At 36.7% G+C, this 12,787-nt stretch overlaps 1 protein-coding gene across 1 annotated transcript in view; it reads left to right on the forward strand.

Annotated features, from left to right (window-relative positions):
- Positions 1-12,787, forward strand: part of TMPRSS12 (transmembrane serine protease 12) — a 37,015-nt gene that overhangs the window by 5,855 nt on the left and 18,373 nt on the right. The window contains exon 3 of the mRNA XM_059082824.1: positions 9,346-9,614. Coding sequence (XP_058938807.1) covers positions 9,346-9,614 — 269 coding nt within the window. The remainder of the gene's footprint in view (positions 1-9,345; positions 9,615-12,787) is intronic.

Consider the following 12,787-nt stretch of genomic DNA (forward strand, 5'->3'; position numbering starts at 1 on the left):
ATGTAGCAACAAAGACCCAACGAGGCCAAAAATAATTACTTTTAAAAAAATGACTATCAACCGTTCTAAGTGTTATTATGGCATGCTAAATCTGGAAGTGGTCAAAACTAGGTATAAAGTTCAGATTAAATTCCCATCTTATTAAAAAAAAAATCTTTCCTCTAATTCTATTCCCTTCTCTATTTTCTCAGATAACAGCCTCACCAATGGTTCCATTACCTAGAGAGTTAGCTGACACTCTCTGTGCAATATCTCTTAAATTTGCTTCTTTTTGTCCCCCAATACTCCCCACTGATGAGAAGTAGATTCAGAATATCAGTCTCCATATCCCTAGTTCATTACTTACACTATTACTATGGTAACTATCTGAATGAGTGTGAAGTGGTATCTCATTGTGGTTTTGTCGTGGTTTTAATTTATTTATTAATTTATTTTTGGCTGCGTTGGGTCTTCATTGCTGCACGCGGGCTTTCTCTAGTTGCGGTGAGTGGGGGCTACTCTTCGTTGCGGTTCATGGGCTTCTCATTGCGGTGGCTTCTCTCACTGTGGAGCATGGGCTCTAGGCACTCCGGCTCAGTAGTTGTGGCTCACGGGCTCTACAGCACAGGCTCAGTAGTTGTGGCACATGGTCTCAGGTGTTTCACGGCATGTGGGATCTTCCCGGACCAGGGCTTGAACCCATGGTCCCCTGCACTGGCAAGTGGATTCTTAACCACTGCGCCACCAGGGAAGTCCCTCATTGTGGTTTTGAGTCACATTTACCTAATGATTAGTGATGCTGAGCATCTTTCTATGTGATTTCCGGCCATTTGTATTTCTTCTTCTTCTTTTTTTAAGGTTTATTTTATTTTGGCCAGACAATGTGGCATGCAGGATCTTAGCTCCCAGACCAGGGATCGAACCCATGCCCCCTGAAGTGGAAGCATGGATTCTTAACCAGTGGACCACCCGGGTAGTCCTGTATTTCTTCTACAGAGAAACGTCTATTCAAGTCCTTTGCCCATTTTTGAATTTGGCTGTCTGGATTTTTTGTGGATGTTGAGCTGTAGGAGTGCTTTATATATCCTAGATATTAATCCCTTGTCAAATGTATGATATACAAATATTTTCTCCAATTCTGTGTGTTGTCTTTTCACTCTCTTGTAAGTGTCCTTTGATGCACAAGTTTTTAATTTTGATCAATTTAATTTGGATCAATTTGATCCAATTTATTTATTTTTTTCTTTTGTTGCCTGTGCTTTTGGTGTCATATCCAAGAATCACTGCCAAATCCAGTATCATGAAGCTTTTCTTCTGTGTTTTCTTCTAAGAGTTTTATAGCTTTATTCTTATATTTTGGTCTTTGATCTATTTTGAGTTAACTTTTGCATATGGTGTAAGGGTCCTATTTCATTCTTTTGTATGTAGATATCCAATTTTCCCAGCACCATTTGTTGAAAAGCCTTTCCTTTTTCCATTGAATTGTCTTGGCACTCTTGTTGAAAATCAATTGGCCACATATGCAAGGGTGTATTTCTGGGCTCTCTATTCTTTTCCATTGGTATATATATCTGCCCTTATGCTAGTACCACACTTTCAGTTACTGTAGCTTTTCAGTAAGTTTTGAAATCAGAAAGTATGGTTCTGTAACTTTATTCTTCTTTTTCAAGATTATTTTGGCTATTTGGGGTCTTTTGATATTCCATATGAATCTTAGGATGGGTTTTTTATTTCTGCAAAAGCATCACTGGGATTTTTGTAGGTATTTCATTGAATCTATAGATCATTCTGGGTAGTACTGTCATTTTAACAATATTAAGTCTTCCAATACATGAACAAGGGATGTCTTTCCATTTATTTGTCTTCTTTAATTTCTTTCAGCAATGTTTTATACTTTTCAGTGTATATAACCTGTTTTTTAATCTTACGGTCTGAATATAAATTAAAATAGGTAAGTAATATAAGTTGATTTAGCCATTCTATGTCTTTTGATTGGAGAATTTAATCTGTTTACATTTAAAGTAATTATTGCTAGGTAAGGACTTACTATCACCATTTGTTAATTGTTTTCTGGTTGTTTTGTAGATCACTGTTCCCTGTTTCTTAGCCTGCTGTCTTTTTTGTGTTTTTATGTTTTTGGTATCAGTATGCTTTGACTTCTTTATCAAGTCCTTTTGTGTAATTGCTACAGGTTTTTACCTTGAGGTTATCAAGAGGCTTACATAAACTATCTTAAAATTATAACATGCTATTTTAAGCTGTTAGCAACTTAACTTCAATAGAATTCCTAAACTTTACACTTTTGCTTCTCCTCCACCTCACATTTTAGGTTATTGCTGTTATGATTTACATATTTTTTATATTGTGTAACTAATAGATTAGTGTTGTTATAATTATTTTTACTATATTAATTCCTTTAACTTTTAAAGTTGTAAGTAAATTATGCACCACTATTACCAAATTACAGAATCTAAGTTTGGCTATATATTTACCATTGCCAGTGAGTTTTGCACTACCTTTTAATGTCTTTATGATGTTAACTAGTGTCCTTTTACTTTCAAAGAACTTCCTTTAGCATTTCTTGTAAGGCTAGTCTAGTGGTAATGAACTCTCTCAGCTTTTGTTTGTTCAGGAAAGTCTTTGTCCAACAATATGCTGCCTACAAGGGACTCAGTTTAGTTTTAAAGGCACACATAGACTGAGAGTGAAGGGATGGAAAAAGACATTCAAGCAAATGGTAACCCCAAAAAAGCAGGGGTAGTTGTACTTATATTAGACAAAATAGACTTTAAATGTAAATGGTAAAAAGAAAGAAGAAAAGGTCACTACACAATGATAAAGAGGTCAATCCATCAAGAAGATATAACAATTATAAATATTTATGCATCCAACATTGGAGCACCTAGATATATAAAGCAAAAACTAACAGAGTTAAAGGGAGAAATAAACAGCAATTCGATAATAGTTGGGGACTTTAATATCCCATTCTCAACAATGGCCAGATCCAGATAGAGAATCAATAAGGAAATAGCAGATTTAAATAACACTATAGACCAAGATGGACTTAACAGATATACATAGAACATTCCAGCCAACAGCAGCAGATTATTTCTCAAGTGCACATAGAACATTTTCGAGGATAGACCATATGTTAGGCCACAAAACAAGTCTTAGCAACTTCAAGAAGATTTAAACCATACCAAGGATCTTCTCTGACCACAATGGCATGAAAGTGGAAATCAATAAAAGAGGAAAACTGGAAAATTCATGACTACATGGAAATTAAACAACACTCTCTCCTAAAAAAAAAACCAGTGGCTCAAAGAAGAAATTAAAAAGTATCTTGAGACAAAAATGGAAACACAACTTATGCAGCAAAAGCAGTTTTAAGAGGGACGTTCAGAGCAATAAATGCATATATTAAGAAGCAAAATGGGCTTCCCTGGTGGTGCAGTGGTTGAGAGTCCACCTGCCTATGCAGGGGACACGGGTTTGTGCCCTGGTCCGGGAAGATCCCACATGCCGTGGAGCGGCTGGGCCTGTGAGCCATGGCCACTGAGCCTGCGCATCCAGAGCCTGTGCTCCACAACGGGAGAAGCCACGACAGTGAGAGGCCCGCGTACAGCAAAAAAAAAAAAAAAAAAAGCAAGACAATCCCAAATAAACAACCTACCTCTATACCTTAAAGAACTAGAAAAAGATGACCGTAAAATTAGAAGGAAGGAAATAATAAAGATTAGAGCAGTAATAAATAGATAACAAAAAAAAACAATATAAAAGATTAACTAGGGACTTCCCTGGTGGCACAGTGGTTGAGAATCCACCTGCGAATGCAGGGGGCATGTGCTCGATCCCTGGTCTGGGGAGATTCCACATGCCATGGAGCAACTAAGCCTGTGCGCCACAACTACTGAGCCCACACACCCTAGAACCTGTGCACTGCAACTACTGAGTCCATGTGCCACAACTACTGAAGCCTGTGTGCTCTAGGACCCGCGTGCCACAACTACTGAGCCCGCGTGCTGCAACTACTGAAGTCCATGCGCCTACAACCCGTGCTCCACAACAAGAGAAACCACTGCAATGAGAAGCCTGTGCACTGCAACGAAGGGTAGCCCCTGCTCACCACAACTAGAGAAAGCCTGCATGCAGCAATGAAGACCCAATGCAGCCAAAAATAAATAAAATAATAATAAAAATAAAAGATTAACCGAAATAAGAGTTGGTTCTTTGAAAAGATAGACAAAACTAACAAACCCTTAGCTAGTTTTACCAAGGAAAAAGAGTGAGGACCCAAATCAACAAACTTATAAATGAAAAAGGAGACGTTACAACTTATACCACAGAAATACAAAGGGTCGTAAGAGGCTACTATAAACAACTAGATGCCAACAAACTGGATAACCTAGAAGTAATGAAAAAAATCTTAGTAACATACAACCTACCAAGACTGAATCAGAAAGAAACAGATAATCTGAATCAATTACTAGTAAGGAGATTGAGTCAGTAATCAAAAATTTCCCAAAGAAGAAAACCCCAGGACCAGATGGCTTCATTGGTGAATTTTGTCAAATGTTTAAAGAAGAATTAACACCAATCCTTCTCAAACTCTTCCAAAAAATTGAAGAGGAAGGAACCTCCCAAACTCATTTTACGAGGTCCAGCATTACCAATACCAAAGACAGATAAGGACACTACTAGCAAACTACAGAACAATATCCTTGATGAATATATATGCAGCATTCTCAACAAAACACTAGCAAACCAAACTCAGCAGCACATTAAAAGGAAGCATTGTTCACCATGATCAAGGGGGATTTATCCCTGGGATGCAAGGATAGTTCAACATGTGCAAATCAATCAATGTGATACATTACATTAATAGAATGAAGGAAAAGAATCATATGATCATCTCAATAGCCACAGAAAAAGCATTTGACAACATTCAACATCCATTCATGATAAAATACTTAGGAAATTAGGCATAGAAGGAACATATCTCAACATAAGAAAGACCATACATGACAAGCCCACAGCTAACATCATACTCAATGCTGAAAGTTTGCAAGCTTTTCCTCTAAGATCAGGAACAAGACAAGGCTGCCCACTCTCACACTCCCATTCAACATAGTACTGGAAGTTCTAGCTAGAGCAATAAGGTAAGTAAAAGAGGGACTTCTCTGGTGGTCCAGTGGGTAAGACGCCACACTCCCAATGCAGGGGGCCTGGGTTCAATACCTGTTCAGGGAACTAGATCCCACACGCATGCCGCAACTAAGAGCCCACATGTCACAACTAAAGATCCCGCATGCCACAACTATGACCTGGCACAGCCTAAATAAATAAATAAATAAATAATTTTTTTTTAAATAAGGCAAGTAAAAGAAATAAAAGGTTTGAGAACTGGAAAAGAAGTAAAATTGTTTCTATTTGCAAGTGACATGATTTTACATATAGAAAATCCCAAGACACAACCAAAAAACCATTAGAACTAATCAAAGAATTCAGTTGCAGGGTACAAAATTAACACACAAAAATCAATAGCATTTCTATACACTAACAATGAATTCTCTGAAAAAGAAATAAAAGAACTGATTACATTTACAACAGCATCAAAAACAATAAAATACTTAGGAATAAAGAAGACACAAGCAAATGGAAAGGCACGTTCATGGATTGGAAGAAGTAATATTGTTCAACTGTCAATACTACCTAAAGCCATCTATAGATTCAATGCAACCCCATCAAGATTCCAATGGCACTTTTTGCAGAAATAGACAAAACACCCCTAAAAATTATGTGAAATCAAAAAAGACCCTGAGTAGCCAAAGAAATCCAAAGAACAAAAAAACCAGAGGCATCTCACTTCCTGATTTCAAGATATACTATAAAGCTACAGTAATTAGAACAGTATGGTACTGGCATAAAAACAAATAGACCATGGAACAGAATTGAGAGCCCAGAAAAAAACCCCAAGCACATACAGTCAACTAATAATTGACAAGAGAGCCAAGCATACTCAGTGGAGAAAAGAAAGTCTCTTCAATAAATGGTGCTGGGAAAATTGGATATTCACATGCAAAAGAATGAAACTTGGGCTTCCCTGGTGGCACAGTGGTTCAGAATCTGCCTGCCAATAAAAGGGACACGGGTTTGAGACCTGGTCTGGGAAGATCCCACATGCCACGGGGCAACTGGGCCCGTGAGCCACAACTACTGAGCCTGCGCGTCTGGCGCCTGTGCTCCGCAACGAGAGGCCGCAACAGTGAGAGGCCCGTGCACTGCGATTTAGAGTGGACCCGCTTGACGCAACTAGAGAAAGCCTTCACACAGAAACGAAGACCCAACACAGCCAAAAATAAATAAATAAAAATAAATTTATTTTTTAAAAAAGAATGAAACGTGACCCCTATCTTGCACCATTAACAAAAATTAACTCAAAATGGATTAACAACTTAAATGTAGGACCTGAAACCATGAAACTCCTAGAAGAAAACACAGGAAAAAAACCTCCTTGACATAGGTCTTGGTAATGATTTTTTGGAAATCACACCTAAAGCACAAGCAACAAAATAAAAAATAAGTGGGACTACATCAAACTAAAAAAACCACACAGAAAAAGAAAACATGAACAAAGTGAAAAGATAACCTATGGGAAAAATATTTGCACATCATCTATTTGATAAGGTGTTAATATCCAAAATATATAAAGAACTCATACAACTCAATAGCAAAAAAATAAATAATCCAATTTTTTAAATGGGTAAAGGACCTGAATCAACATTTTTCCAAAGAAGATATATGAATGGCCAACAGGTACGTGAAAAGATGCTCAACTCACTAGTCATTAAGGAAATGCAAATTAAAACTGCAATGAAATATCACCTCATAATGGCCATTATCAAGGGGAGGATGTGGAGGAAAGGGAACACTTGTGCACCACTGATGGGAGTGTGTAAATTGGTATATCCACTATGGAAAACAGTATTGAGGTTCCTCAAAAAATTAAAAATAGTAATATCACATGATCCAGCAATTCTACTGCTGGGAATATATCCAAAAGAAATGAAAACACTAACTTGAAAAGGTATCTGCACCCCATTTCATAGCAGCATTATTTACAACAGCTAAGACATGGAAATAATCTAAGTGTCCACTGATAGATGAATGGATAAAGAAGATGTGGTGCGTGTGTGTGTGTGTGTGTGTGTGTGTGTGTGTGTAATTCAGCCATAAATAATGAGGAAATCCTACCATTTGTAACACTGAGGATGGACCATGAAGGCACCATGCTAAGTGAAATAAGTCAGACAAAAAAAGACAAATAAATACTGCAGGATCTCAGTTATAAGTAGAATCAAGTAAAAATAAACAAACAAAAATTCCCCACCAAATTCAGAGAAAGAGATGAGATCTGTGGTTGGTTACCAGAGGCAGGATGTGGGGGGAGGGGATATTGGAGGAAGATGGTCAAATGGTACAAACTTCCCTTATAAGATAAATAAGGACTAGGAATGTAATGTACAACATGATGACTATAGTTAACACTGCTGTATGATATAGGAAAATTGGTAAGAGAGTAGATCCTAAGAGTTCTCATCACCAGCAGAAATTTTTTCTTTACTTTTTATTGTATCTATATGAGATAATGGATGTTAACTAAACCTACTGTGGTAATCACTTTACAATATATGTAAATCAAACCAACATGCAGTACATTAAACTTATACAGTGATGTATGTCAATTATTTCTCAATAAAACGGGAAAAAATTTATGTCAAGAAAGATAAATTATATACGTTTGGAAAAGAAACATCATTATTTAAAAGCAGCTTAAAGCATTTAAGCTACAATTTCTTTTTAAACACAATAGAACTAGGACTGTATACACATTTTAACAAACTTTTTAGAGGTTACCTAGTCCAATTTTAAGATAGCTAATTATCTTCTATTTCCTTGGGATAAATTCTAGGAAGTAGAATTGCGTGTCAAAATCAGTGCAGCTTTTATAGGCTATTGGTACATGCTGCCAGAGTGCCTACCTATTTATATTTTCCTCAATGAATAAGAGTAATTTTGTTCCTCTGACTCTTGTCTGCACTGAGCATAATCATTAAATACACACACACACACACACACTCTGCCAATTTGAAGGGTGAAGGGAATTTCGGCATTTGTAAATTTCACATGCAATAAGTATTAACCACTTGGGGTTTTAATTGTTGATTTTTGACCTACAGAAGATTTTTTTTGTTTGGTTTGATTTCTGCTTGCTTTTTGCTTTTAAAGACTGTCAAGATCCATTAGTTGCTTCTTTTATATTTAGTGTCATGCTTTATAAAGTCCTTTCTCACAGAGATATAGTCCAGTAGAATGTTCCAACTTGCTCAAATAGAATTACAAAAAGGCAAAATTGTGTTTTCACAGAGATACAGTCCACTGGAATGCATAAAGTCCTTTCTCATAACAATGTTATGTATTCATCTATATTTTCTTTCTGGTTTAATTTTTAAACTTCTCATCCTAATTTAATATCCAAATGTTTCATTCTAAAAGTTCAAAAATTTGTAAAAGTAAATAGTTTAATGAATTCCCATATGTATAATATGCAGCTTCAGTTTATCAACTCATGGCTGATCTTGTTTCATCTTTATTCTTTTTTTTTTTTTTTTGCGGTACGCGGGCCTCTCACTGTTGTGGCCTCTCCTATTGCGGAGCACAGTCTCCGGACGCACAACGCACAGGCTCAGCGGCCATGGCGCACGGGCCCAGCCGCTCCACAGCATGTGGGATCTTCCCGAACCGGGGCACGAACCCGAGTCCTCTGCATCGGCAGGCGGATTCTCAACCACTGCACCACCAGGGAAGCCCTCATCTTTATTCTTGCCAACTCCCCCTCCAGTTCTTTTGAAAGAGATCTCAGACATACCACTTTATGTATCTCTAAAAGATAGGAAGTCTTTATTTAAAAGATTTGTGCATTTAAATATTTAATCCATTTGGAGTTTATTTTAGTGTTTAATAATTTTTCAGGGATTTAATTTTATTTCACTTTTCAAACTAGTTTGTTAGTTAGCTAGTTGTCCCAATACCATTTATTGAATAATTCATCCATTTGTCCATTGGTAAGAAATGCTACCACATATTAAACTCTCATGTACTTGAATCCATTTGGGACTTTCTGTCCCATTGATCTTTTTCTCTTTTCCTACATCACAATATTTAGGTTTTTACTTGCTATGACTTTGCCACATGAAAGTAGGATTCATTTTTTTGTTATTAATCTAACATGAGAAAAAAACTAGTGGGAGATTAAGAATATTTACTTAGTTAAATATCTGTTTAAGAACATTTACTTTTTTTCAGAGATCCTGTAAGGTGGAGAGTTGTGATTGGAACTAATAATATAGATGGGCGTCAGCCACACTCCAAGAAGATGAAAGTTAAAGCGATCATTATCCATCCAGACTTCGATGTGGAATCTTATGAAAATGATATTGCGCTTTTTCATTTAAAAAAAGCAGTGAGATATAATGATTATATTCAGCCTATCTGTCTACCTTTTGGTGTTTTCCAAAGACTGAACCAAAACACGAAGTGTTTTATAAGTGGATGGGGAAGAACAAAAGAAGAAGGTAATTATGATCTGAATTTTATTGATACAGATTTTCCTGATTATTGGCAGAGGGTGAATATGTATGTCTTTATCTCTTTATATCATGAGTTTGAACAACAGGTCTTTATAAACCAGTGTAAAGGAAATGTCTTTTTAAATTTTCTGTGTTTTTTTTCTTGCTTGTGGGAGAGAGAAAATTATCTTCCAAAGCAGAAATAGAGATTTCTTTTGTTATACATGCCAAGATACTTAAACCTTTAGACATTCTCAGAGAGAATGATGGTTCCAAGCATTTCTGTAGTTTCTGAGACTCTTATGTGATGAAGCAAGCTCTGTAGCAGATTTGCTTATCTTAAATAATAAGCTTCTGGCTATAAGGAATCAAATTTAGTATCCTTTTTATTTAGTGCACTGTTTAGTATCAAACAGGTTGATTGCCATGTATTTTCTTTAGTGCACAAAGAGGCACAAATAGTTGACTGACTGAACCAATGGGAGGAATGAAAAACGTAGAAAACAGTCTCTGCCTTTGGTAATAACAACAGCTACCATTTGGGAGCATTTACCATGTTTTAGGCCCCATTCTAAATATATTACTTTATTTTATCTTATCCTCCCAATATTCCTATTAGGGAGTTAATGTTATTATTCCCATTTAACAGACCAGGAATTGTGAATCTTAGAAGTTGAGAAGCTAGGACTCAAATATAAGTTTTTTCTTTATTCTAAAGCCTGAATATTTAAGTACTACATTAAATACAATCTGCTCCTGAGGGAATTGAAATCTGTTTAGCAATATATGAGATCAAGTGCTGAGACTCTTTTTTTTCTATTCTCCACCAAACCTAGCCATTTAAATATTTGTGGATTATTTAGATAGGATAGAAATAAATGTATGAAAAGTCTGTGAATTATTATTTTTCTTTTTTTCTCTGTGAATATTTTCTAAGGAAGATAAGGAAAGTGACATGGTGCAGGAAAAAGAGCATGGGCTTTAGAATCACAGACCTAAGTCTGAATCTCAGCCTGGCCATGTACTAGCTGAATTACTACGGCCGGTTATTGAATCTTTTACAACAGTTAGAACAATGATGATAGGAGCAACTACTATTTATTCAGGGCTAGGTACTAAATAAAATACTAAGCCTTTTTTTTTTTTTTTTTTTTTTTTTTTTTTGTGGTATGTGGGCCTCACTGTTGTGGCCTCTCCTGTTGTGGAGCACAGGCTCCGGACGCTCAGGCTCAGCGGCCATGGCTCACGGGCCCAGCTGCTCCGCGGCACGTGGGATCTTCCCAGACCGGGGCACGAACCCGTGTCCCCTGCATCAGCAGGCGGATTCTCAACCACTGCGCCACCAGGGAAGCCCAATACTAAGCCTTTTAATGTATTTCTCATTTAATGCCCCCATCAACACTATAAGAAATATTATAATATGGGTGAATAAACTGAGTTTAAAGAGATTAAATAAATTGCCCAAAGTTACACAGCTAACTAAGTGAGGAGTCAAAAATTCAAGCCTAGGTCGGCCTGCCTCAAAACTCACGTGTTTCCATTATATTATATCATCTCTCACAATGTCATACATTTTCATGATCTGTAAGATGAGAGCAACAATACCTATCAGAGAGTTGTTTTGAGGATTATATTGGCTCTCCAGCAACATGGCAGATTACATGCACACACCAACCTTCCCACTGAAAATTATTAAAGAGAGAAAATGGATAGGTCAAGGACTGAGTGTGAAGACAAGAACTTAGATAACTGGAGCACAAAAGCTGCCTTTCATCTTGAGGGTATTTGTCAAATTGGTAACATTGAATATTGATTTCTGTGGTTTCATAGGCCTTCAGAGGCTTGAAGGACAAAGCCTGCTTGAGTGTGTGTGGGGAGACACTCATAAAGCTGGAGCTTCAGAGCTGTACTCTAAAATTGAGTGAGACTCAAGACCCAGCAGCATAGTTCATATATACATAGTTTATTTCAAATATGATATAGGTAGATTGAAAGTAAAAGGATGGGGACTTCCCTGGTGGCACAGTGGTTAAGACTCTGTGCTCCCAATGCAGGGGGCCTGGGTTCAATCCCTGGTCAGGGAACTGACCCCACATGCATGCCACAACTAAGAGTTCACATGCCAGAACTAAGGAGCCAGCAAGCTGCAACTAAGGAGCACACCTGCTGCAACTAAGACATGGCACAACCAAATAAATAAATAAATATTTTTTTTAAAAAAGAAAGTAAGTAAAAGGATGGCAAAAGACATACCATGGTAACATTAATCAAAAGAAAAGCTGGAATAGGGGGGAAAAAAGGAAAAGAAAGCAGAACTGGCTTCATTAATATCAGATAAAGTAGACTTAAGAGCAAAAAAAATTACCAGGGACAGTGAAGAACATAACATAATGATAAGGGTAAATCCGCCAAGGAGACACAGCAATCCTAAGTGTGTAACCATGGAACAGCAGAGATACAGTTTCTTAAAAACATATGTGAACATACATACACTTATGATATGACCCAGCAATCACACTCCTAGGCATTTATCCCAGAGAAATGAAAACATAAGTCCACACAAAAACTTGTTCACAAATGTTCATAAAAGCTTTATTTGTAATATCCCCAAACTAGAAAAACCTAAATGTCCTTCAATAAGTGAATGATTAAATACACTGTAGTATAGCCTTAATATGAAACATTACTAAGCAGTTAATAGGAATTTACTATTGATATACAAAACAACTTAGATGGGTCACAAGTGCATTATGCTTAATGAAAAGAAGCAATTTTCAAAAGGTCACATACTGTGTGATTCCATTTATTCAACATTCACAAAAGGACAAAATTATAAAGATGGAGAAGAGATTACTGATCACTGTGGGGTAAGAAGGTTAGATAGCATGGAGATCTTTGTGATGATGGAATAGTTCTGTATCTTGATTGTGATGGTGATTACATGAATCTACATATGCCATAAAATGGTATAGAACGAGACACACACACACACACGTGCACACATTGTTCCAATGTCAATTTCTTGGTTTTGATATTGTACTTCAATAACACACATAGAACCATCATAGGAAACTGGGTAAAGATTACGCTGACCCTCACTGTACTTGCTTTGCAACGTCCTGTTAACTATAATTATTACAAAATAAAAATTTTTTTAAAAAATGAATCATAGGGCTTCC

The sequence above is a fragment of the Kogia breviceps genome, chromosome 12 (genome assembly GCF_026419965.1).
Source record: "Kogia breviceps isolate mKogBre1 chromosome 12, mKogBre1 haplotype 1, whole genome shotgun sequence".
Classification (NCBI taxonomy): Eukaryota; Metazoa; Chordata; class Mammalia; order Artiodactyla; family Physeteridae; genus Kogia; species Kogia breviceps.